This window comes from Strix aluco, chromosome 3, assembly GCF_031877795.1.
Source record: "Strix aluco isolate bStrAlu1 chromosome 3, bStrAlu1.hap1, whole genome shotgun sequence".
Taxonomy (NCBI): Eukaryota; Metazoa; Chordata; class Aves; order Strigiformes; family Strigidae; genus Strix; species Strix aluco.
Genome location: NC_133933.1, coordinates 110371002 through 110398835, shown reverse-complemented (window position 1 = coordinate 110398835; position 27834 = coordinate 110371002). Strand labels below are relative to the sequence as shown.

The window sequence follows — 27834 nt, the reverse complement described above, 5'->3', positions numbered from 1 at the left end:
CTTACCTGTTGAGTCAGTACTACTGTCCGAGTTTTCAGAAACTGAAATACTAATAGCATCTGAAGTAACTGCAATGTAACCTTCTGGAGGAAGATTCACTGTGTACATCCTCCTTGGAGACAGAATTGTATTGTCACTACCTAGAAAACAGAAAAAACAGTCTGGCTAGTGATCCCAATATAGATTTTCTCAAATGTTTTTCCAACTACAGCAATGATAAATGGTCTCAAAAATCCTTACAGAGGAAAAGGAAGTGAGAGAAAGGCAGGTGTGGAACACTGAAATTATTCTATGACCAACAAAATTACAGCAAATTCCATAGCAGCTACAAATTAATAAATACTTCACAGGTTAGTTCTTTCTACCAGAAACACTTTTTTTTTTTTCTGTGTCAGACAACTCTTGTGCTCTAACTTCAGAAGAGGCTTCCACTTACAGTGATATTTTAAGAGACACTTTACACATTTTTCCCCATTCAGCATGAGCAGATGCTACTTTTTTAAGAACTGTTTCATAAAAGATGAATGGATGAAGAGATACAAGCTGGTTATGAAATGATAGAAGGAATAGAAAAGAATCACAGAACTGTGGTTTGTCCATTTGCAGACCTTTTAAACATAGCCTATGCTGTTCTGAAGGGTGCAAAGAAAAAGGGAGTTTGAAAGCCACACTTGACTAAGCCTCAGCAGTGCCAGCCCAAGAGGGCTCATTTCCTCATCCTTTCTCTTCTTTCTGGGTGGAAAAAAGTGCCAAAGGCCAGCTTTCCAACTATTTGTGATGATGGCAGTAGACTGTTTTTGTATTTTTTTCCCCTTTAAAAGGTATTTAAAAATACGTGCAAGAGTGGCAGTATAAACTTTTCTTTGTTCACCAGACAAGAAGCAACTCTGTAGGAATGACAGAGATGCATCTCTGCTCCAGTTACATGAAACCAGTCCAAACAGCAGACTATTTTATTGCTCAGTAGTGACAACAGTAGAGATCAACCACAGGGAGACAAAAGCCTTTCCAGAGGCCAGGATGTTATGTCTCTAGATGCTGCAATGTAATTTTAGATGGTTCAGTGTGGTTTTTTTTACACTTAGACAGCTCTGTAAGCTAGTACAGACACAACACTTCCTTTCTTGGGGGAAATTTGCCCCTTTAAAACACATAGACAGAACTGTTAAAATAACACACAGTAAAAACATCTTTGTCAGGTGGACACAATTAACCTCCTCAAACCACACACTCGCTAGAAGATCCCAGATGATCAGTCTGTTACCAAGCTGCAGCTACAGCTGGACTAATACCTAAACATTTAAAATGCAGGTATGTCTGACAAATAATTCGTGTTAGAGATGTATGTTTCTAATATGTAATTTAACTATACACATTGTATGCAAATATGTAATTTAACTGTATCCTGACATTTCTCAGATAGCACACTTCAAAGAGTTCAGCATGACTGATCATCTTAGATATCTATGATAAAGTACATTTCAGAACATTCAAGGCACTTTTCAAAAGCTACATCACAGTCGTTTTCATCATCAGGATGTAATAATTTTGTTCTGAGAACACATTAGAAAGTTATTGTTTTTTTCTTGAACAAGCCAGAAAATTTCAAACTGATATTGATGATGCTTACTTTAAAGCATAATAAAGGAAAAGAAATAATACAGAAAGATGAAGAGCAATTATGTGATTTGGAAAAAGATCCACTCAAAATTAATTTGGAATAATTCTTCAACAGATCCCTTCTATGAAGATGATGCCAAATCACTGAACTGGCAGTACTTGCATTGATTTTTTTTTTTCTCTACCCAGGCTGATTAATGGTGAAATGCTAATTGGTGACAGTTTTAAATTACAAGGATGTACAAATGTTTACTGAGTTATTCCCTTCTGAACAATTTCAAGTTTCCCCCTTTTTCCCTTTATTTAGGCTTTGTAAAACAAAGGTGACCATGAAATCATTAAACTCAATTTCCAGCAGTCCTAACTAAAATCCTTTAATCATAAAAGGATATATTGGGATATTAATATCCCAGGACAAGTTACACATGTTAGAATTTGGGGGACTATCTGTAACACCTAATCTTACAAAGAACAATAACAACTTTTACTATGTAAATGAGTGATGACACAAAACAATTTCTTTAAGTTGACCTGTTTAAATGGGAGTCCTGAAATTACATATTCACCCCATATGTACCTTCAAGTAGTTTACAAACCGTAAATCAAGCATTAGTCTTTGTATTAGTCTGTGCAAGTATGTTAAACAACACTGTACCACTGTACAGAAAAAAATGTATAAACATAACTGCATAATGTCAGTGTATTAACAAATCTCCCAGTCTCAAATCATTAAATCTGGATTTTTCCAGCCTGGGGCCATAGTTGTCTTGGGCTAAGAAGAGGTGGGTTGGTTATAAAGCCACAAACATTGCTGCAAAGCACATAGCTAACTTATAAAAATGTGACATAAAAAGGGTTTTTTGACTAATGAAAGTAATCAGATACTGGAGATATTCGAGAATGCTCTCCTTTTTGCGAGGTAAGTCATAAATCCCATTTCTGAAGTTTTATGGAAAGAAAAGCATCTAAAGGATGTTCACAAAACCACAAAAACAACAAACATTACTCTTAAAGGCAAACTAAGAATACAGAATAAATATTTGGAATGAGTTGTCTCCTATTCACATTCTTCCCCACAACATTCCCCACAGGAAGAGTTCCTTTACATGTAAATCAACCTTGAGCACAGAGTAGGGAAGTGCATGTAACCTATCCTGTTACCAAGGTTACACCTGCAAGTATGTCAGCTTGGCTAGCTATGGTACCTCTTGCTATCCTACCACAAACAAGTATCAGACCTTTTAAGAAGGAGCTAATGGTAAAGCTTCCAGCCACGTAAAATTGCCAACTGCCCGGTCTGTCATCATCTCAGCCAGACACAGTATATTTTGCTTTATGGCTATTTTTCAGTATCCTTAAACTTGCCCCTACCTGCAGCCCAGATGGTGGTACATACCACTAGCGTGGCTTCCAGATCACCTGAACACAAAGCACGCTTAGGCACGCCTTGAATAGAGACATGGCCAGAACACGTGTTCATACAATCTTGGTCCTTTGCTTACTGGTGAGACTGATTAAACCCTGGGCAGAGACTTAATTGCTTCTAGTTTCTGTGCTGGATTGACCCTGGCCAGCACCCAAACTTGCCGCTAGATGCTCGCTCACTCCCCCCTCAGCAGGGACAAGGGTGGGTGGGGTGGGGAAAAAAATGGGAAGAACAGGAATGAGAGAGCTCATGGGTCAAAGACAGGGAGATCACTTACCAACTACTGCTGTGGGCAAAACAGACTCAGGTTGGGAAAATTAATTTACTGCCAATTACTTGAAATATTTATTTACTGACTCAAGTATTGGGAAAAGGAAACAAAACAAAATGAAGCAAACATTAAAACACTTAGGGAAAACGCCTTTCCTCTCTGGCTCACATTCACTCCAAACTTCTTTCCTCCCTGCTTAGTATCCCCGCAGGTTACACTAAGTCCCTTCAGTGAGGCAACGAGTGGTGCGAGGTGGTGGTGGTGCCTGTTTACAGTCAGTACGTGATAGTTTCTCTCTGCTGCTCCTTCCTTTTCACTCTTCCTCTGCGCCAGTGGGGGTTTTCCATGGGCTGCAGTCCTTCAGGAGCATTTGCTCAATCACACGGCACCTCCTCTGACTCTGGTGTTCCCACTGTTGTTTGTCATCCCTTTTAGTTCCCTCCTCTCTCAGGAGTGTTCTCTCCTTTCTCAAACATGTTTTCCCTGAGGCACTGCTACCTTGGCTGGGGGGCTCAGCCGTGCCCTGCCGTGGGTGGGTTGGAGCTGGCTGGAACGGGCTGTGCCCAGCACGGGGCAGCTCTGGCCTCTCATCACAGGTTGCCAGTGCCTGGGCACCTACATCTGGTACAGTTTCACAATCTTACACAGAAATTTTGTCTTTCCCACGAAGTGCTTCCCTGCAAGTCAGAAAGCCTTGGTAACCTACTGCTGTGTTCCCACAGGGCAGGACTCAGAGAGCAAACAGAGGACCCAAGTCCAGAGGTCATCTGGAATATCTTGCAGCCTCTTGCAAACAACCATCACGTTAGCCCAGTCGGACTAAGACTGTGATCTTTTCCACAAAATCCCTTGGAAACACCCAGCTATCACTTCTCCAAATGGAAGAAAAGAGTTCATCTTCAAAAAGAGGTCTTTACAGAAAAGCACAGGAAGACAGGGATCAATGCTGGATCAAATCCAAGGTCTGATTAGTTTAGAGTCATACCTTCTACAAAAGGCATTATTCATAGTGGGTACTTAACTGGATGGTGTTACAGTAGATATGATCTTGACAAAAATAAGGCTTGAAGAAGGTCTGTTACCTCCTTTAAAGAGTTTGTAGTAAAGTGCATTTTAACATGTAAACTATTTTAACTATTCCTCATTTTCATTACATGTGAGATTGAGACTACAACCTGAAAACTGACAATCCCCATTGCACATATACAACTCCTCTTTATCTCCACACAATATAGATGCACTATCACTTTCCCCTTCATTGACTAGCAAGACAGCGTCTTTAAAGATGGTGCACATGCAAATCCTGAGCAAGAGAGTTTTGTCTCCTCCAAAAAACCTTCATAAACTGAAATGTGGCAAAGGTGATATTGGTGACTAACTGTGGACATACACACCTTGAGGGTCCTTCTAAACAGTGGTAGTAAAAAATAGCTACTTTTCTAGTTGATCAATGTGAAGACATCAAATTGTTCTTCATCAGCATAAACAATTATAAAACAAATCTGGTGATCCTAAATACTCTCAGGTGATATCCAAGTTCCTGAACATCAAGCTATAGTTACTTTAGTCTGTCATGGTAACGTATGTGAGAGTAACTTCAGGGACACGAAGTGTTGTATCGTGTACAATCATCCTCTGTTCACAGGTTGACTCTCACAGGATTGTTTTCCTGTCTCAAGTCAACACACACACACACACAAGTGCTTTCCACAAAGGCAGAACCTTTTAGCTCAAGTAGTCTTCTGTACAATCGGAAAGTACAATCCTTTCCCTTGGAGTGCTGCATAATTCCTGCTGCTGTCTTCAGCAGGATTTTCTCCCTCAATACTAGGTCAGTCACATTGGGCAGAGAGAAAAAATGATGATGACGGTAAGAAACCTAGCAAAGAACGGACAGTCACTTACTGCTGATCATTTGTTTTACTCAAATGATAACCATTGCACAATAATGGAAATGGTGTGCTGCTTTGCTGAGTGACTGGAATTGATGAATTATTTCTCTACAAATTCACTTACTGCAGGTAGGAGCTTGTCTCTCACAAAATTATGGAACTCCCTTTATGAAGAGCTAATAGTTTACTATTACAGTCTAATTCCTTTAGCTTGTTTTAATACCTTGTACTGGGTTTGCGTGGCAAGATTCTTGTAGCAGGGCGCCTACAGGGTTGGCTTCTGTGAGAAGCTGCTAGAAGCTTCTCCCATGTCCGACAGAGCCAATGCCAGATGGCTCCAATAGGGAACTGTCGCTGGCCAAGGCCAAGTCCATTAGCGATGGTGGCAGCACCTCTGTGATAATGTATTTAAGAAAGGGGAAAAAAAAATATGTTCAAGGGAAACTGCAGCCGAGAATATGCAGTGAGAATATGCGAGAGAAGGAAGGCAAGGAGGTGCTCCAGGCACCAGAGCAGAGATTCCCCTGCAGCCGGTGGTGCAGACCATGGTGAGGCAGCTGTGCCCTGCACCCATGGAGATTAACGGTGGAGCAGATCTCCACCTGCAGCCCGGGGAGGATCCCATGCTGGAGCAGGGGGATGCCCAAAGGAGCATGGGAAGCTTGCGCTGGAGCAGACTCCTGGCAGGACCTGTGGACCACTTGAGAGGAGCCCACACTGGAGCAGATTTGCTGGCAGGACTTGTGACCCCATGGGGGACCCACGCTGGAGCAGTTTGTGGGAAGCCCATGGGAAGGATTCACGTTGGAGAAGTTCATGGAGGACTGTCTCTCACAGGAGACACCCCACGCTGGAGCAGGGAAAGAGTGTGATGAGTCCTCTCCCTGAGGAGGAAGGCATGGCAGAAACAACAGGTGATGAACTAACCACAACCCCTATTCCCCATCCCACTGTGCTGCTGGAGGGAAGGAAGTAGAGAAATTGGGAATGAAGAAGCCCAGGAAGAAAGGAGGGGCAGGGGGAAGGTTTTTTTAAGATTTAGTTTTTCTTTTTCTTTATTCTACTCTGATTTGAGTCTGCTTTGCCTGTGATGGCAATTGCTGAATGATCTCTCACTGTCCTTATCTCAACTCATGAGCCTTTTGTTATATTTTCTCTCCCCTGTCCAGCTGAGGAGGGATGATAGAGAGGCTTTCGTGGGCACCTGTCTTCCAGCCAGGTGGCTGGACAACACAGCTCTAGTGTCCAATCTTACTAATTTAACCAACTGAAAAACTTCTCTCATCTACAAATATTAGCATCCAATCCCTCCCCCTCAGTATCTGCACTTTATTGGAATAAACAAGGAGAGTCACTCAAGCCAGTTTCTGGCCGAAGAAGATATACTTCTTCCAAAGATTCTTCAACTCTTTCTAAATAAAAAAGTTTATTGAATGTCTTTTGGCTATCTACTTATGCTACATTATTTGCTACTGTCACATACTTTATTGGCATCAATACCTGTAAGAGAATACTGAAAAAGTGTTTTCTTCTGCAGCATTCACTTCAGCTTTAAAATTTTGAAGATGTCTGTTATTCTGTTTTGAATGATAAATTTCCCTGCTTGCCAGGTAAAACTTCAGAGTGCATAGTTCTATTCCAAATTGAAAAATTACATAGCTTCAAATAACAAATTAATGAAAGAAAAAAAATTAGGTAATTGAACAGATACATGTTGTCCTCTGGCTCAGAAAATCCTCAAGCAGCAAACTGTTAGAGAACATCATGGGGAAGTAGTACAATACACTCATTTTATTCCAATACTCATTTTGACAATACTACTGGTCACTACATACTAGTGTAGACAACAGTACAGAATTTTTCTGACTGACCTTAATTTCTTCTACTTTATTCAGTTATCTTTAAGCAGAAGAAACTCCACTATCCTTTGATGTTCAAGAAATAGCATGTTTTCCCTGCATTCCCAGATTTTTTCTGTAGAAGCCTAGCCATATTACAGAAGACTGCTCCCCATCCTCAGGGTGTACACCATTTGTGTCTGGTAGCATGTTGTCACTCAAGTCAGTTCATTTCAACCTCCCTCCTGACACCTCACATCACTAGAAGTGCTTCACTTCATTAAGAAGAGAAAGTCTAGATTACAGAGGTTGCTCCCTCTTCTCACATAATGGAAATGACTACAAAATAAACAAAGTCAGTTATGAGAGTCTTTCCAAAGCACTGCCTTTTTATGATTTTAAGTGTACCGAGTCAGTGATTAGATAAATATAACTAGGTCTTCAAGATCGATTTTTTGAATGAAAATTCCTTTTTCTACCCATAGCCCATGGCTCCTTGGCCTGTAATGACTTGTGCCAGTTATCACACTGATGGAAAGCCAACAAGATGGATGAACAAAGTAATTTCTCTTTCATCCCACCTTTTCCATATGTGAGGAAGTAAGACTAGTGTATGACAACGTGCACCTGGTCCTCATGACCACCATGCTTTTTAGGAGCGCAGATGAGTACTAGGTTTCACTAGGCAAGTCCCTAGGGAGCTAACACTTGCCTATGCCTTAGGGTCTGGAACCAACTCCTACAGCAGCTCCCCTCCCAGCTCTCTCCCCTGTGGAGAGCATGCAAATTGAAGAGAATGGAAAAGGGTAGCTGATGGCCACCCTTAGTTTGTCCTTTCCAACCTACTAAGATAATGACCAGATTTTCAGTGAAACCAGATACAATCAGTCAGTGGTACCCGAGAGTTTGGTGGGATGGATTCCCAACACTTTTCAGTTAAGCACATTGTCATATTTCTTGAAAGAAGGGCCTACTTAATATTTGACAAGCTACATTTCAGCCTTCTTGTTCAAGCAGAAGTATGATTAGAAGGTAGGAAGAATAGAAAAGAGGAATAACGACAGCATCCAAATGAATGATCCATGCACTCACCCTGTATTAAATGTCTCAAATACTTTTACAAATATTGCCAACTTAGTTACATTTTCATTAAGCCCTCTGCACTCTGGAAAAGCCATCTACTTGGATTTTATTCTGATTTTAAATTGTTTTGTGTTTTAAATTAACTTTCAAATTTATTGACATCTACTGTACTAAAGTTCAAACACCTGTTACAGGTTGTCTTAACGCTTCCTTATTCAGATTCAGCATGCAATTGAGAAGCATGTAACTATAGTGTTGTTACCCAGCAGTGCTGAGATCATAAAGTCCTAAAACTGCTGCTAGGGTTTAACTGCAATTAAGGGCAAAGTCCCCTTCTTGAGGGCTTTAGAATAGAGTGGGGGGGTTTTGTGGCAATTACTTGCCCAGAATTATTTCTCAAAACCATCTCATGACCTACTCTGCAGTCTTTCCTATCCAATAGTATTTTGTCACAGTGTCTTAAGATTTCTCTCATTCTAAAGACTAGTAGTTTATTTCCACAAACACATTTGCACTGACTTTTTAAGGCTATGTATTTATTTCAGTGTAGATTGCAATATATTCAGTATAGAATTAACATTCTCTTCCACTAAATATTAGGCCTTATCATATTCTCATTTGTATTAACAGCAGGAAAACAATTTCTTTCTTAAGAGCTGAAACAGGTGTAAGATGACCTAGAAACTAATACAAAGGTTTTTTCCTATTTTAAACTATGCCATAGGTCATTATATATAACTATATACATGTGTGTGTAGCCCAGAAAGTCAACTATATCCTAGTCTGCATCAAGAGAAGTGGAGTCAGCAGGTTGAGGGAGGTGATGGTCCCCCTCTACTCCGCTCTGGTGAGACCCCACCTGCAGTACTGTGTTCAGCTCTGGGGCCCCCAACATAAGAAGGACATGGACCTGTTAGAGTGAGTCCAGAGGAGGTCATGAAGATGATCAGGGGGCTGGAGCCCCTCCCCTTATGATGACAGGCTGAGAGAGTTGGGGTTGTTCAGCCTGGAGAAGAGAAGGCTCCGGGGAGACCTTATAGCGGCCTTCCAGCACTTAAAGGGGGCTACAGAAAAGATGGGGAGGGACTCTTTATCAGGGAGTGTAGTGATAGGATGAGAGGTAATGGTTTTAAACTGAAAGAGTGTAGATTTAGATTAGCTATAAGGAAGAACTACTTTACTGTGAGGGTTGTGAGGCACAGGAACAGGTTCCCCAGAGAAGTTGTGAATGCCCCCTCCCTGGCAGTGTTCAAGGCCAGGTTGGATGGGCTTTGAGTAACCTGGTCTAGGGGAAGGTGTCCCTGCCCATGGCAGGGGGTTGGAACTAGATGATCTTTCCGTTCTATGATTCTATACAAAGCACAACATAAACCCCAACAACAAGGCACTGTTTTGTCTTGCTTTTCATTCCATATAAGCATTATTTTTCTGGCTAGTAAAAATGACATTATCTAAGTTTGGTTTAAAACACAGTTTTAAACCGTTCTGTTTTCTGTTAATATTTCCAATGGACTAACTGCAAAAGTTATCAGTGAAGGAGGGAAGGGAAGGGATGGGATGGGGCAGGGCAGTGTTTGATGCTCGGCGGACTGGAGCTTTAAAAAGAAGAAAACAACTTGAGAAAGATCTCAGAAGTACTTCCTCACCCTTGTCTTTTCCTTCAGTTTGATGGAAACCAAAAACTTCAGAAGGAAATTGAGGTCAATAAAGATATACTCATTTTATAAGGCCCAAAGTTGGGATGGGAACTTTGTAAAAAACAAGGAACAAGAGAGCTCAAATTTATTTCCCTCACCACCTCCCACATGTACACTAACTCTTAGACTTTTTTTTTTTTAGACACCTAGAAAGGCTGTATTATAGACCATTTTATTGGAGTCGGGACTTTCCAATATAACTCAGTGTCCATTTCATTACACTAGAAGTGGCAGACATTCTCTGTCACAGAAAAAACAGATTAAAAAAGTAGAAATCCTTCTTCCTCTTGTTCTCACTCACTGTGTTCTCACTCACTCTGTTCTCACTCACTGAATTTTTACCTACGAACCATTAAAACATCTACATTCACTTGGAAAAAATAATGAAAATAAAGCATAATACAACGTGAGAGTGAAGTAGGAAAAAAGCCTTGATCAAGGAAACCAAGAAACAGAACACTACAGGCAGATGGCAGTTTTAAAATTACGAGATAGCTAATGTAAAAAGTGGTACAAGCTATTTTTTTTTTTCTTTAAGTTGAATATATGAAGTAATGATGAAACAAAAGATATAGTTAAGTATTAACTTAAAAGCTTCAGTGTCTCATGTCCTGGTATATGATTATAGGCAATAATCTGATTAGATGTCTAGGAATTCTAGCTGTATAAACAGGAGAATAAAACTACCTTAATGTTAAGTTAGTACTCAGGTCAATTGTTCATCCTCGTGCTGCAGATCTTATTTGTTCAACACACTTCAAAAGCCAAATACATCCCTGTCAATCAACTCATAAATGCAACAACACTGAATCTAAAAGGCCATGCCTACGTTGCAATTATTATGCTCACTGATTAAGTGACTATGTCATTACTGGGACTTACCTGAAGCTTGACCAGGAAATAGACAGACATGCTCATCAGATTAAAAGTAAACAAAGTTCAAGGTTTTAAACTCTTTTTTTTTTTTCCCCCCAAAACATACATTTTTTTATTCCATAATTGGAAGTCATCAGTAAGAGTCTATTCCTGTTTGTGTACAAAAATAATGCAAACCACAGAAGCACAAAAAAATTATGGAAAATCATTTGTCCTGAACTTACTTCAGTATCAAGTTCACACTATAAGCATTTCCACTTTTCAAATAATGGTTAGAGGGTACAATTGGTAGGAAAGACAAACAGGGAGTAAGCATGTGTAACAGCAAAAACCATGAAATTTGACTCCTGATAACTATGATTTTGACAATGGCAACTTAAGTAATAAACTGTCCAGTAAATGGGAGCAGAAGAGGCATCTCACACAACCTATTTTCTCATCAATACATCAAAAGTAATGTCAAATAGGGAGACAAGGTGGACAGTGAGAACGCCAATACACACAATTACTATGCTGCAGTTAGATTTGCCTCAGGACTGTCTATCAGTGCTTCTCTGGCTGAAACAAGTTTTTTTTATCAAATTCTTACACAAGCCATTTTTCTGTTTCCTTTCTTCATATAATTAGTTTTCCTGCAGCTGGCTACATTTAGGTTTAGAGCTTGTTTACACTTACAGCTAAAGCTGGCATTTTCTACTCCAATTAGGCAACTGCTACATACTGTTAGATAAGCTACTTGTTAAATTGCTTTCAGTTGTCACAGAGGCCCACAGATTTCTTTATGACAGCTAAGATGTCTTCTACATCTTCATTTCCAACATGAGAAGAATGAGTGAATGTATACACAGAAGAACACTGGAAAAGGAAGGAATCTGCTAGTCAGCAGCAAAAAAAAAAAAAAAGAAGAGTATTGCTAGGGCAACTGGAGACTGAGCTACAACGCTGTTTCTGTCACAACAGAAGTTACAGATATTATACATGCAGCCCACTCAGTCTGAATAGAGAGATTTGTTTGTGGTTGGGTTTTTGTTTTGGTTTGTTTTCTCCCTGCTCCTCCCCCAAACCTCAGATCTCTATATTCTCCCCAAGCATATAGCTACCAGCTTGTAAATCTGGTTGGGCACCATTTCTACCATAGCCACCAGCGGTTGGTGTCTTCAGTCAGATACTCTTACTTGCTTCTGGATACGTCTGTCCCATTTTCACAGTATAATGCCACTGTAACAGCATGTAATGAGAGAATTTTTAAACCCTTGAGAGAAGAATACAAGAGTGTGTGACAACACTTTGTTGTATAATAATTATAATCTCCATTGCTCTTTAGCTTATTCACAATAGACAGCTTTTCAGATTAATTAACTGAAACGAAGCTGAATTGTTTAACAAGTCTCTAAAGCTGTTTACTGCATTGGGTACTGCTGGAGTTTAATTTCTCAAGCATATGCACTTCATCAATTTGATTATCTAAAAGCCAGGGCTGTCCAGGTGTATTTTTTAGACAAGTTTTGTCTTCTAGGCACTTCCGTCACAAACTTAAGTTTTCTATAAGAGAACAACTGCAGGAAGACAGGATTAGGATAAGTAAGGACACAGTCCATGTGTCCCAGTGATGACTTCTTAAATGCAGTATACTGTCAACATTAATAGCTTTAATGGAAAAAGTAATTACACACACACACAAAAATATCACACAGCTGTACTGAATTTTGACAGGAATTCCTTATATAGGATAACAATGCTGGGATACTTCACAGTTGATAGACATTCACATTTTTATTTAATGGAGTAAAATGCTTTTTGTCTATTTATGTAGCATAATATGAATTCTCTTTTTTAAAACATCTAGAATTTATGAGTAACAATAGCTTAGTATTTTTCTTCATTACCTCTTTCTTAAATATATGAAGGAGACGAAGATCAAATAGGTTGTCTCCATAAGATCTGAGACTCTGCCTAGGCTTTCTGCATTTCAATTTCCTTTTACAGAATTAGGGAAAACAGAAAAACCAAAAGTAGAACAGGATGCTTTAAACAGAAAAATGGAATACTATACATTTCACTTGTACACAATCATGCTTCTTCAGCATCTCTTAAATTTTAATTTTTATAATGAAGATGCTAAACATTGATCAGTAAATCCTAAATCCTTTAAAAAGTGGTTGTAATTCTGACCAAGAAAAAGGTCCAAGACTAAGGAGGCCATAAAAAGAGCCAATTCTACAATTAGCAAGTCTCTAGTCAGAAGCATGCAGGTCTGCTTTGAATATATACTATAAAGGTATTAAAAAAATTAGTGAGGTTTTAAAGTATCAACAAGTAGTAAAGAAATCAGACAACTGCAGACCTCAAGACAAACATTCTCCACGAAATTAATCCTTGTTGCAAGTAGATCCTGCCCTAACAAGGGTCAGAAACAAACAAAACCAATCCTCAGAACAAAATTTAGTCAAAACCCATATCCAAGCAAGTAATTTGTACTTAGAAATGTTTGCTCAGTCTTTTGCCAGACACTTTTTTTTTGTGGTACAGCAAGTTTTTAAGCATTTATAATACTGTACTTGGAAGCATATTCACAAGCTTAGGGAAAAATAAATTATTTGTAGGAGCTTTCAGTTTTCGATTCGCTCTTTAATACTTTGCCTGCCAAGAAGGCTCAGGTTTATTACACGTATGCATAACCAGCTTTATTACCTTAATATTAAAGTTATCTAGACCCTCCTTAATTTTATGGTGAAGCAAGAAAAAACTGTTTTCCTATATCTTCTGAAATTAAGAACTATAGGTCTTGCAATGGAAGAATCAGGTGATAAATGCTTAGAAAGTCTTAATCTAATTGTCCAGGAGGTAGGTAGGAACTCCTATTTTGGTTACATTTGTTTTCTCACTGAGTATTTTGGTTGAATAGGTGAAAAAATCTGATTTATGACAACTAGAATCCAAAGGGAAGGTACAACTTAGTATGTACTTGAATGGAAATTTTGGGTACAGGCAGGTGTTTGGGTTTAAGTCACTTTTTAAAAAATATCTTATCTCTTGAAAAGAGAAGGGTGGTTTTTTTTGTGTTTTTTTTTTTTTTTTGTGTTTTTTTTTTTTTTTTTATAAGTGACTATTCTCTTTCTCTGGGTTCAGAAGAAGCGTGGCACCTCCACATGTTTTCTCCTTCCCTAACAGAACTACCACCTTCTTAAAGAAAATGCAAATACCATTCAGAAGATCACTCTAAAGTAAAAAAGGACAGTGTCCCTCAAATTTCCTTCAATCTCTAGTTATTCTGTGTCTTATCGTAAGCTTTAGTTTCAGAACTATGTGGGGAGCCTTATGGGACAACCTTTTGATATTAAATTATTAATCTTCCAAAATTAAGTGAGAACCACTCATTAACATGGATCCTGATCTTCTATATACTTAAGCATCTCAACTTCAACTTGATCTCAAAAGGGGCGTATAAATGCAAATATTTACAGGATATAAAAGTGATCTTTAAATTTTATGGGCATAATTCACTGTTACACTTCAAGATGCAGACATTTAAGGCAATGCTGCAAACTGCACTCCAATAAATATAAGAATCTAGGGGGGGCTAGTTTATGCATATCAGTAATGGCATTTTCACAATTTGAAAATAACTGTTAAAGGCAAGTAGAACGTTGTGGTGAGTTTTACTGTAAAAGTTATTTAATGCTAGAAAATACTTAGACTTTAAGTCAGCTTCTTTTTAAATAAATCCTTGTTTCTTATTGACTGACACTAAATTAAAATTTTCAGTAGATTTTATAGGACTGAAATAATTACTTTCAAACTAGGAAGGACTGTGTATCTACACAAAAAACACCCTCTCATTTTCCATTGTACATCTTAGACTACTGCTAATTAAGTGATCAGTTGTTTTACAGTTATGCCCATAACATTTGGTCTACAAGAAAGAAGTTATTTAAAATAGTATATGATCAGAAATTTCAATCGTTGCCTTTATGCTTTTCTTCTTCCAAGGCCACACAGTTTATAGCTCCAAATCTTACAGCCTATCACTAAACACATACTTTCAGTGTCCAATGTCATAAAAATCACAATATGTAAATGATTATTCATGCAAAAGCTCCTTAAATTTAGAATGGTTAGTTATGGTTAGGAATGGTTATCTGTTGGTTTCACAGATGGGTAACTGGTTCATCTTTTTCCTATGAGTTTATCACTGCAACCCTCTTCAAGGCTTTTTTTTTTATGTTAAGACACATACTGTCTTGACCTCAGACCTGCCTTGTCACTGCTGATTTGCCTGGTGTCACTGGACTGTGGGCTGAACCTAGTAACTGTTACCAGACATGCTTGTTCCTCCTAGCCTTACCTCACCTTCCCCTTGCTGCTCCCTGACACATCCAAGCTCAGTCAGGTATCCTGCCACACTTGCTTAGTTTTCTGCATGTCAAAATTAGCCATTCTTGTGCTTTGAGGTTATTCTTGAAGATCTGCCAGCTCTCCAGAGCTCCTTTGGAATTCAGACCAGTATTCCATTTGCTCCTACCAAGCAGAGCCCTGAACAGGACTAACATCTGTTCTTCTGTAGCACAGGGTTCTAATCCTACTACTCATTTTGCTCACTTCTTTCAGGACTTTAGTCTCCTGCCCCAGATCACATCCACAATCAGTTCTTCCCTGTTTGAGTGTAACAGGTCTAGCTGAGCACCTCCCCTACAGAAAGCTGTTTATACTCTCAGGAAACATGGCTTTTTATTTCAAGTCAGTTTATCCATCCTTTCAGTGATGGCAAAATTTGGTTTTAGATAAGCTAAAACACAAAGCAATTCACACTTCTATAGTTACACACAGAGCCTTTCACTTACAGGTAATAGCACAGCTACCTCACATTGCAACTCCTTCATATTTTGGCATATCATCCACATTTTATAACCCACTTGAAAAAGGACTTTTACTTACCTGTCAAAAAATTCATACACCACTTTCATTGCATAAACACACACAAAATAATGCTCTTTAGCAGGGTACTAACATAGTGCCTGAATCTGCCTTCTGTTGGGTTTATGTTCCCCACAGGGTTTCTGTTGCAACACAAGGGCAGGAGGAAGTGCTGGATCCTGTATTCCCACCAATCTTTGTGTATCTCCAATAGCTGAGCAGAGTTGTACCAGTATAAGTCATTTTCTCACTGTTCAACAGACATTACACCAAAGACAGTTATGGCTTACACTGAATTTTCATGTTAGCCACTGCTAAATGCTGCATTCACGCATATACATCAAGACCATTTCTTGGCTTCCACATGACTTATGCACTGACCTCAAGTGTTCTAGTATTAAGTACCACTTGTATTCAGATTTGACTGTTGGTATCAATAGATGAAAAAAGTAGATACTATACTGTTCTCAATTAAAGTAACTATATTTAAAAGCATATTATCAGAAAAGGGACTATGCAGTCTCACCTTGCAATGATTCGCAGGGTGAATCAGTTGACGTGCTAGCAACTGCTGAAGAATTCTGAACATTATCCAAATTCTTTTCTTCGGATTTTGAGCCCGCATTTCTGAGAACTGCCTCCTCTTCTCTATTCGAAGTATGCACAAGAGAAGATGATGAAGTCTCAGCATAGAGTCGTTTCAGTACTTTCCCTATGAACACTGTGGGGTAAGAAGACTTTCTTAAACAGAAAGAAATGCTTTAAAGGTATTTTAAAATACCACCAACAAATTGATACAAGATAGTTTCTCTCATATTCCATGCAAGTCTGTCTTCAGTAGCCCTCACCTCTCACAGGTAAAGTTGAAAATTAATATATTAGAGTCTTAAACTTGAGTCAGAAAAGCAGCTTTAAAATCCCAGAGTTCACTAGCAAGGTTACATTTAAAGTCTCTGTTTGACTACATTTTGGCAAAAATTAATACAGTACATTTACAGACTAAACACACATTAATTTTTAAAATTTCTTTTAAAACAAGTATCTTCCTACACAAGTGTTACAAGGCTGCTCAAAATGCAGGTCTCTTCTGGCACAAAGGCATCACAATCAAATCACTCATTAAAATCGGTAAGCTACAGCTATTTAATCACATAGAAAAACTAGAAGTAGACAGCAGCAGAAACACATGGTAACCCAATTATTTCTACAGAATTAGCAGTATTCTTATACGCCTCTTCCTCTTATGGGCCCCTTTCTGACGACACTGGCAATCTGCTACTAGTTACTCAAATGCAAGCATCATTTGATTAAAGAAAAGGAATATATGCAAATAATCTACTCATCAGCAACACGATCATCTTTATATGGATGCATGCATATTTCAATCACTTGAAATTACATATTATATTAAAATATAAATTAATACTAGAAGTTTTTCTCTATTGCAAAAGAACATCCCCAGTTTCATGAATTCTATGTGGTCAAGCAGATATTGCGGTATGGGGGGAGGAGGGAAGAGTGAGATTTGGAGAAAAACATGTTATCTAAACTCCAATTTCAAATTTAATACACAGTGTATGGACACTATACAAGCAACCTGGTGCAGACTCTCTTAAACAATTCTGCTAAGAGAGGACTTACATTGTTACAAGAACAGCTCCTACTGCAGCTTAACAGAACAACATACTATCATCACATAACTCTTCAATACGTTACTTTCCTTCATAACTGAAAAAAATCACCTTCACTGAGCTGGGAAATCCTTGAACCACTAGTTCTCCATAGACAAACTTTACCTCCACGTGTACCTTGGTGATATGCTTCAATTGTCATGTAAATGACTAACTATGGGGGAGTATGTCTCAGACTTTTTTTGAGCTATTAGTTTATATGTGATCACTTACTCTTTGCTTGTGCCCAATCTCTCAAATAATTGGTGACCTTATGAAAGGCCTATAACAAGATGTAAGCCTAAAGAGAAACTTCTGCAGAAGGCTTTGCTTACGAAGCCCAAATTTTACTTTTTCTATGCTTATCTATCATTCAGTGACATGAAAAAAACTGTGACAAACTGCTAGCAATGTCCCCATCAAGCACAATCCATTTTGCAAGTTATGTGTTAAGACTACCGTTTGCAGAATGACAGATATCAACAAGTGATTGTGTATTTTCTTTTCTTAAGGTTCCTTTGCCAGGATATTCTACAGCTAGAAAGACAAAATCCACAATTACTCTCCTCAGAAAACAACTAGAGAAAGCAGACAGAAATAGGCACTGTAATAAGACAAAGTTAACTGCCCTTTGCAGATCTCTGACTCTAAAGCAAGTTATCCAAGTAGTTTATCCTGGATCCTTTCCCTAAGTACTGCTACTAATGCTGCAGCATTTTAATGAACTCCAGTAGAGCTGTTACTAAATGTCATGGTTTAACCCCAGTAGGCAGCTAAGTCCCACACAGCTGCTCGCTCACTCCCCACTGCGTGGGATAGGAAATGGAGTAGGAAAGGTAAAATTGAGACAACTTGTGTGTTGAGATGAAGACAGTTTAATAAGTAAAGCGAGCAAACAAAACAAGGAATTCATTCACTGCTTCCCATCTGCAGGCAGGTGTTCAGCCATCTCCAGGACAGCAGGGCTCCATCATGCATAATGGTTACTTGGGGAGACAAAACACCATCACTCCAAATGTCCCGCCTTCCTCCTCCTTCCCCCAGCTTTATATGCTGAGCATGACATCATATGGTGTGAGACATCCCTTTGGTCAGCTGGGGTCAGCTGTCCTGGCTGTGTCCCCTCCCAATTTCTTGTGCACCCCCAGCCTACTCACTGGTGGGGTGAGAAGCAGAAAAGACCTTGACTCTGTGTAAGCACCACTCAACAATAACCAAGACATTGGTGTGTTACCAACATTGTTTTCACCACAAATCCAAAAAACACAGCACCACAGGAGCTGTTATAAAGAAAATTAACTCTAGCACAGCCAAAAGCAGTACACAAAATAACATTCAAGAACTTGCATTGAGGAAACTATTCTTCCGAAGGAAATGATCATTGAGATACTGATGAATCTATATATGGAAATACATTTTCTCCAAATCTGCTGAGGAAAGTCAGCCTCCTCATAGCTGCAGTGGATTTTATGCTCCCCATCTTGAAATCTGGTTTCTCTAGTCATCCGTTCAGTTACCGCCACAAAAAAAATGACTTCACTCTTCCTTTCCTTTTTAAAATATAGGGACTATATTCACACTAGCATTGCTTCAGAAAGCAATACGAGACCAGTTTTGATACATTCATTCCTTCTCATTCACATGGGGCTCACCCCATCTCCAATACTACACTTGAGAAAGCAAGCCAGAACAATGCCTGCCTTGGGAGGGTGTGAATACTGAAGAAAGTATTCTTTAACAAAAATCTCTCTTGCTTAGAAAGAAATATCTAGCTCAGCAGCAGTGATATACTTCAGCAAAGATGTGGTTTAGCTGTCAACACCAAAGCACCATCCAATCTTACAGGCTGGGGTTTTCAGCAGACACAGGAAGAAGCAGCTGGGTGCAGAGTGGGGGAGTTAGTTCCTTGTTGCCTGAAAAGCTTTCACACCTGTGTCAGCGCATCTCAGCACTGCAGAGTCCTCTCAAGACAATTAGTAATTCTCAATAACCACAACAGAATGGAAATGAGCAGTGGTGACACCTAGGCATGTCAAGGTCCCTGTCTGGAACCTGATGTATTTCAAGCCTTCTGAAGACAGCAGGAAGCAGTGTCTCCCAGCAGTACACTCTCCTCAAGAGAATGAAGAAGGTAGTTATCACTAGAGAGCTGCTGAAAAAACTGACTGATTTAGTCTGAACTATTTGGAATCCTAATTATATTCTAGCCTGAAGAAAAAAAATAAAATCTGCCTGCAGCCCAAAACTTTTTGAACAAGTTTGTCCCACGTATCAATGAACAAGGAAATTAGGCACTGAGGAATATCTATCCTGCCATACTCAGCAGCTTTACATGCTCCAGAGAAGCACTCTGCTTTGCAGTTAGAACTCTGAGCTGAGCTATCAAAACATTTTTCAGATGACAGGATGCTCTTTTCTCAGGGTTTTATTGCTGCAATTACTTAAAAAAGTTATCCTGTGATATCCATGAGCATTGGCTTAACCGCAGGAGGTTGGTCTTGTCTGATGCTACAGAGCAGTTTTTCTACCCTATTCAAAATTCTCCTTAACCTGATGGCTTTGGCACTATGCAGCATCAGAGATCAGTCTATCTGGTAAGAACTGCTCAAACCCTTAAAAATAACTACCTCTTAACAGGAGATTAGCAATAAAGAAAATTCAAGGAAAAATATCTACTACCAAAGATGTATCTAACCTATCAGAGTTCCAATGTGGAATAAGGCTTGCTCTCACCATATCCATAGCATAGCCAAGTACATCCAGTTATTTGTTGCTGTCGTTTTCCAGTCAACATAACTGATAGAGGATCTGTACAGATTCACGTGGTCTTTCAATAGACTAATCTGGGAACACTTTTCCACTTTTCATAGCAGACTGATGTCTGTAAACAAGCATATACAATCTTGAGATGTGCTTTTAAAAAAGACCTCAAGAAAAGACAGGGGAGACCACAGAAAAGTGAGGGATACACTATCTGGAGTCAGAATCAATGGAAATTGCCACATTTACATACAGCATTAATGCGCAAGGTACAAGGGTGAATTTAATATATTCTACTGGGTATGTTTTTGAGAACAGTCTTGAAAGTTGTATTTGCATATTACAAAACCTGGTGTTCCAGTCTGGAAAAGAAAGAATAGTTTGGGGGGAATTATCTCTGGAACTGAGCCTGTAATTGAACAGGAAAATAACGTGAACAGCAATAAGAAGCCAATTACAAGGTAAAAAAGGGAAGCCTTGTTGCACAGACTACTGCAAATACATCTCTCCTCTTAGAACAAAGCAGTCTCCAGGACTAACAAATGAGAAACTGGAAGTGAGAGAGGAAAGCAGACAAGCTAAGAGGTTTACGGGCCAGGAATGGCCGTGGTGTGGATGCAGCTGAAAGCAACACAGAATGTTTGTAATCATTAGCTCTGCATTGCTTTCAGCTGTCCCTACCTCCCTACAAAATCTGGGACAGCAGATAGTAATCCAAAATGTTTTATAGGGCATAGACCAGGCAAGAATTAATGAAAGGAAGACTTCATCCAATCCATGGTAAGTGTTTAAAAACTACCACAGTAGCTTACAATGGCTCTATTTCTCTGATGTGTAATTGATAGCTCATTACTCCCAACCTACTGAAGACTAAAGATGCTTTCTGAGTTCTACAGGGAATATTTTCTGCAGCATGAAGGAAAATTTCCCCATAGCTATACATTACTGAAGACATAGCTCTGAATACCTGGTCACAGAGGACAACTGGGAGGAAGCTCTAAGCCTCTAGGTTAGATGAGCATAGCCAAGGGACCACCATACTTTTAGTTGCCATTTTAGTCCAGAGTAGCATGTGGAAACATTATTTCCATTGGTGATGACTCCAGAGTCCATACAGAAGCACAAACAAAACTGTGAAGTGCTTTCCATATTGTGTGCTCTTTCACCTCCAGGAATCTAGCAGGACTTTAACACTACAATGGAGAGATTCTTTATGCTGTGAAATGTATAGCATTGAAAACAAGACACTGAAAGTGAATGAAGCATTAGACTTTTTATAATCATCGACAGAAGATGACTTAGTGTTCTGAATCTACCTGGATTTACTAGGCATCAGACTCTGTGTGTGCACACGTGGCAGGAGGGGAGGGGGGGCAGTAAGAGTTGCGTGTGCCACACCAGTTTTGTGCAATACACTGAACACAGTTCAATATTATACAAAGGAAACTTCACAATGTTAGAGCTAGGCATATTGCCAAAAGGAGGTACTGCACAGTAATAATATTAACAGAAATACCTGGCCCAAGTTCTAAAGGTTTAAAGAAATTCTTTGCTCTTTAGCTGTAGGGGAAGACCAGGCTACACTGACACTGCATCTGCTAACAAGGTTATAAAGATTAAAGAGAGAAATAAAACTGTACAGCCTTTTCCCCCCCTGGGGTTGGGGGGGGCTCCACACTTACAGGGACAAGCAAACATTCCTAAATGGAGATTACTAAGCTGGAAATGAGTACAGATGAAAACCTGTATGTTTAATCAATTGCGAGAGAGACTAAGCCACTACTGTGATGAAGGTCATGTACTCTGACAATGTGATCCAAGACCCTACTGGGCCAAGTATTTTTAAATCTGAGACAGGAAAATGAACTACATTAATATGTGAATCTAGAGAAGTCTCACCGAACACTTTGTACAGCCTTAATTCTGCTGTGTACAAACCAGCTGAACTCAAACCTGAGCAGACAGAGAAGAGATTTTACAATAACCAACATGACAGGGAAGAACAAGGAGAGCTTGGGCTGTTTAGCATAAGCAAACAAATGCCAAAAGAATTTTAAGCAAGCAGTGAGAAGTACTATGTAACTCAAGAATAAGATTTCATTACATTGTGCCACAAAAATATTAGACTAATGATGAATGATAATTGCCAATCTCAGTGCACTGATGAGCATCTAGAAGTATTGAAACATTCCTCTAGTTCAGGAGAAAATAAAACAATGTAGTTAGGGAAGTCTCTAATGTTGAGGTCTAACTCCTATAAATGCTACTTACTGAAGGGCTGACTGAAACCAGAAAGGACTGCAACCAACTGCAGGGAAGACTGCTGTTAATACTATATTCTTCATAGATCACTCCAGGGTGCCTTACATTTGTTTACTGACATGTATGCAAACTAGAGAGCAGGTGTATATGATCACACTGAATCCTTTTATTTGTTGAAAGAAAGGAGACAAAATTTATCTTAGTCATTACGAAGGTCACCAGGGAAAGAAAAGTTTTCCTAACGTAATGATGGATCTATTACACGAAACAGATTTTGGATTCATTATATGTATGATAGATTGAGACCAAGAGAGGTCTAAACCAGGTCTCTGGAGTTAAAGCTAGCAAAAGGGAGTCATCACATGTCAAACAATACGAGATAAGGTGCCTTTCATCAGGTACACTAATGGCATAGACGACAGATGTTCATAAAGAAGAAGTTGCTAGTTACACCCTCCGCATGGCTACTGCTTTTTCAAAGGGGTAAAAACCACGTAACATCTTAATGTAGTAACCAAGATCCTAAACTTTGCTTACTAGTTCAGCAGTACCTAAGGCACAGACACATTTAAGGGCAGTAGCTAAATATACACGACTCATTTAGAGCATTAGGATAAGATTTTTCTCAGCCTCCTCACAGAAACCCCACTGACATCAAGTCTTCCACTTAAAGAAAAGGAAGTGTAATTTGGCTTATAGTGGTGGCAAATAACACAGTTTAAAAAGCCAGAAGTGGAAGATCTTAATTTGTAGAGCCACTGCACTTTCATTTAAAATACAATTATATTTAAACACATGAACTTTCCTCACAGCGTTATTAAGAGCCTATGCCATTTTACAGTGAAGTACGTAGCTTCTGTGTACTTCTATAGCTTCAAAAAGCAATGAGGTCTTGTCTCCAAGACGTAGAAAGCTGTAAACACAAGATGAAGAGACCAATTTGTATATTTCTGCAGTTAGAATAGCACATTTCAGTTGGAAGGGACCTACAACAATCATCAAGTCCAACTGCCTGGAAGTTTTCAGTAGAAAACTTCAATTCTAATAGACTTACAAATGTGAAAAGCTTACATACTCTAGTCTTGTCTTCCAAGTAAGGTTTCTATTCAAAAGTGAAATGAATTCACTTCCCAGCTGAAAACATTCAACACTATCAAAATACCCAGCCTGTAATGGAAAGCACCGAATGTTCCTACTGTGCCATGAGCTGAAGCAACACCAGACGACATATCTTTCCAGGAATTCCTCAGTGACAAAAAGGAGCCAGTATTTTCAGAAATGAGAACAAGTTGCAATAGGTACCAAACTAGTTCCATGGCTAATTCTTGACAACTTATGTGTGGATATAGCGATGTACAAATAAATTGGAAAACTGAAAAAGCACCAGGACTCTACAGTTTGACATAACATAAACAAAGAAAAGTATAATTCCAAGAAATAGTGTGCAGAACACTTGCTGGCTAGTGATACAAATTGTGAACATCCAGGATCTAATACAATTTTGTGAGAAGAGTAAAAAGCCTCCTTCAAATAAATGCATTGTTTGGCATCTGTGTATTAAATCACTTAAGTTTCTTATGTACATAAGCAGACTACCCACAAACACAAACATGCCAATGCTGGAATAGCACTGCGGATTTATAAAGGTTCTCCTGGGGTTGACAGCATGACTTAAAACTCAGTTAAGACTACAGACTGTAACAGAAGCATGCTGAATAACTAAACAAATAAAGTTCTGAACAACATCAGAAGTGTTCCTGTCCAGCTGAGTGTAGGAGGCAAGTGTCCTCAAAAATAATTCTGTGGAGAATGCTTGCCACATACTTTTGGCTACTTGCCACACATACTGTAAGCACCCCCACCATGTTTCTCAATTGGTTGCCTTCTGCCTACTCAAATGCAACTTGGGCAGCAAGAATAAAACAAGTGGCATCAAGAGCGCTGAACACATTCGAACTCTGTGAAGCTTGCAAGTTGCCCTACTTGGTCTCTCGCTCCTACAAACAGAAGTTTTCCAAAAACGGAAGAGTCAGGAATTTCTTCTGAAACCTCCCATGTGTAAGATGTGTTAACATGCTATTTCAGCTAAAGCAGGAGAGAAGATAGTACAGCAGAACAGAAGAGGATGGAAAGGGCGGACAGAATGATAATCCACATGCAGAACATATGGACAAGGCCTCATTAAAATGTTCAGTTCATCTCAGTGCAGAATTACTCTCTGATATTCAAAAGGATTTAAATCCTTGAAGTCTCTTTTATTATGCAAGTATCACATCTCTTGTGAAGGCCATGACAGGACAGTTACTTTGCAGCATGGTCATAAAAATCACAGAACCATTAAAGTTGGAAGGAACCTCCGGACATCATCTAGTCTACTCCTAACGCTCAGAGTACAATCAACTAGAGCAGATTGCTTAAAGCCTTGCCTAGCTGGGTACAACAATCCCATTGCCTGGATAATCTCCTCTTCCCTAATAATGGTTAGATAGTCAACTCTTGGCCGGAGATGCTCAAGGGGACCCCTTGAAAAAGAGTGACTCTTGAAAGAGTATGGCAGATGCACCTGCCCCGATAAAGACCAAAACCTCTTGACTGCTGGAAGGAAAAAGAGTTAAAACTAGAAGCCACGGTTTGAGGGTCAAGCTGCCCAGCTGCGTCATGGTGACTGTGATCAAGCACACACCTTGGTCCAGGGATAGAAAAGTCAAGGCCTTAAGGTCAACAGACAAGGCCCTCAGCCAATGAAATGCCTCAGTCAAGAGAAGTTTCTAGACTGCTGATCCTATGTGATCACAGATCAGATTCAACTAGGCTATAAATGGAGCCCTGGAGGGCAAATTGAGCCAGTCCTCCTCAGGTCTGCAGTCAGGGACTCTCCTCTTGCATTGGGATGCCACCCAAGGTAACTCCTCGAGGTTGAGAGCCCTCGCCTTGTTGGGTAATTGATATGCACATTTCGGGTCGTCACCCCAAAACCTTAAGTTGGCTGTGTAGTATTAGTTCTGTTTTACAGATATCCAAACCTTCAGTTTACTAATGTTTGTTGGAGTGCTAAACAATTTTGATCAGAATAAATTTCATTTCAAGTATCTGCCTCATCTATTTTGAGCAACTCCGTGACAAAGAGAGATATCTGGGTTTCATTAGGACCCAAAGCAACAGGGTGTAAAAGCATTTTAATTTTAACAGACTGCTACATACAGAAAACGTTAGCCAGATTGCCATTCTTATCAGCTAGCAGGTGGAGGACTGATGATAACTTCTGACTAGGAGCTACCATCCATTCCCTTAAACCGTTCCTCACAAAGCTCATTTGCCCTTTAACCATACAGGATGGAGTTTCATGTTTTAGGTCTTCTGGATTCTTTCTGAAGAAGTTGCTCAACTGGCCAAACCAATGAACAAAAGTCCTGACTCTGTATTTGTTTGGCCTAACACTCAGTGATTCTTGGGTCAGGGCTCTGTAAGTCTCAAAAAGACAAAGACACCTAGTTTATATTTCAGACACTAGGGGCAAAATTCAGTTTGCATTTATGCTGCCTAATGGCAGACACATGCAAGGTGTCACACTCTGTTTACACATTAGACACCCCTCCAGAGACCTAGTATATACAAGACACCAATTCTGCCAGCCATCCACTGGGTGTCCAAGATGTACTCAGTACAAATGATACCACACCGAGTACAAGCCTCTGTCAATGGAAATCAATACACAGAATCTCTGAGGATAATTAAATTTATTAATCTTGACCTGAATTTCACAATACAAGAAAAACCACATAAGCAGTGCTCCCAAAGAACAAAATCCCCAATCATCAACCCCTGCAGCCAAAACCCCACAAGCAAAACAAAAGGGACACAGCTGAAAGATCAAAGACCCCATAACCATTGCTAGAAATGGCAGAGACAGAGGCTTGGATTAAGTCAAGAGAGCGTGTGTGTGCACATGCGCACACATGTTCTAGCCCGGAGGGCAATGACTATCTATTTAAACATAAACTTAAAAAAAAAAAATCTTTGAGTAGAGATCACTCAGCTGCAAAGATTCCCAGACTTCGGATACCAGTTCAGCAACTATCAACAGATTAAAGTCAAAATGAGGAAAGGTAGGAATTAACTAGAACAAAACATTCCATGGCAGCTGAACAGGGTATCATTCTCCCACTCCTTGTTTTTATAGGACCTTCCCATTTCCAAAAACGTTCAAGCTGCACAGAGATATGAGGAAAAGGACAACAATGCAGTGATGTGCAATTACATTCTGTATAGCCTGACAGTTCAGATCATCATAAGGGTGTATCTTATATTTAAGAAGAGATGCTCCTCTTCAAGTCATGAGGAAGAAAAGGACAATGTGATTTTCCTACTACCAGGAAGATCAGCTTTTCTAAGAGTGACATACTGCCATTCCACCATAGATAGAGTGTGTGCAAACCAAAGCAAAGCACTGTCATGGGAATAACAAAATTAATCTTTCCAAAGGGGGAAAAAAAAGTGTGAAATATGCAGAATTTTAGCTGTGGTCAAAGTACAGTTTTATGTACATAGGAACCGGAAGCCTCCAATTTTACAGTATTTTGGTTTGTGTTCACAGTCTGCAAGCAGTCCTCATCCTGCACGTGAAGCTATGGTAACAGGCTCTTACAAGCTAAAGGACAAAACAAGATAAAAGTAAGGACTGAAAAAAAGGTCTGCTGCAGAAAATTCAGGCTGAAGCTGACTATCTCTTTAAAGAGGCACTTGTAGACAAACACAGAAGCTAACATCTTACAAGATCTTGTGTTTGATCAAAGAGGATGCCGTTCTGCAGATTATCTACCACTTTTTCAGTTTTCATACTTCAGACTTAACCGCATCTATCTATAAATTTATAGTCCTTGTTTCCAAACAGCATTGTTATTCCCTGAAATTCTTTCTTGAGGAAGATACCAAGTAATTTTTCAGCTTCAAATTTGAGGGTGGAATTCACTTGCACCTTAAGGCCAGAAAATGCACTAGGCTATCTTGTCTGAATGACTGGAAGAAGTAATCTTACACATGGAAACCTGACAACTTGTATCTGAATACTTTTAACATATTTCAAAAGACTCTGGAGGCTCTTCAAGAAGAGATGGAACTAAATAGTTCACATTAGTTTTCTTCCAGTGATTAATCACCTTTGGCATAAAACTCACACACCATGTTTGTTACTTACATTTGAAAAGCTTGAGTATTTTTGGCCTTGGTCCTTTTTCTGCCTCTCCTTACTATGTAATATAGGATCCCTTAATATAGTAATTTGTTTCTTGTGAAGATCTCCCTACAGGTTAGAAACCTGGACTCTGAAGAGTCTTTTGGTCTGGAAGACAGCCTCTCAGCCTCATATACCTTACTTTTAACTATCTGCCTTCGCAAAGAAAGCACTTTTTTTGAACAAAGGCTGTTCACCCCATTTCCCCCGCAAGCTATTACCATCTGGGTCAGCATATGTCAAGGAGGGTGGGTTGCTTGGCTTTGGTTTTTTTGGAACTACAAAACTCTGGAAT

The 27834-nt window shown here is 39.4% G+C and overlaps 1 protein-coding gene across 9 annotated transcripts in view; it reads right to left on the bottom strand.

Annotated features, from left to right (window-relative positions):
• Positions 1-27834, bottom strand: part of ERICH1 (glutamate rich 1) — a 98762-nt gene that overhangs the window by 64377 nt on the left and 6551 nt on the right. For 8 of the 9 annotated variants that reach the window (XR_012622672.1, XR_012622673.1, XR_012622674.1 and 5 more), the window contains exons 2-3: positions 16144-16338; positions 6-140 (exon numbers count right to left, since the gene is read on the bottom strand). Coding sequence is in view for 6 of the 9 variants with exons in the window: in XM_074819948.1 (XP_074676049.1) it covers positions 6-140; positions 16144-16338 (330 nt within the window). In the remaining 3 variants the exon portion in view is untranslated. The remainder of the gene's footprint in view (positions 1-5; positions 141-16143; positions 16339-27834) is intronic. The other variant, XM_074819952.1, reaches the window with a different exon arrangement.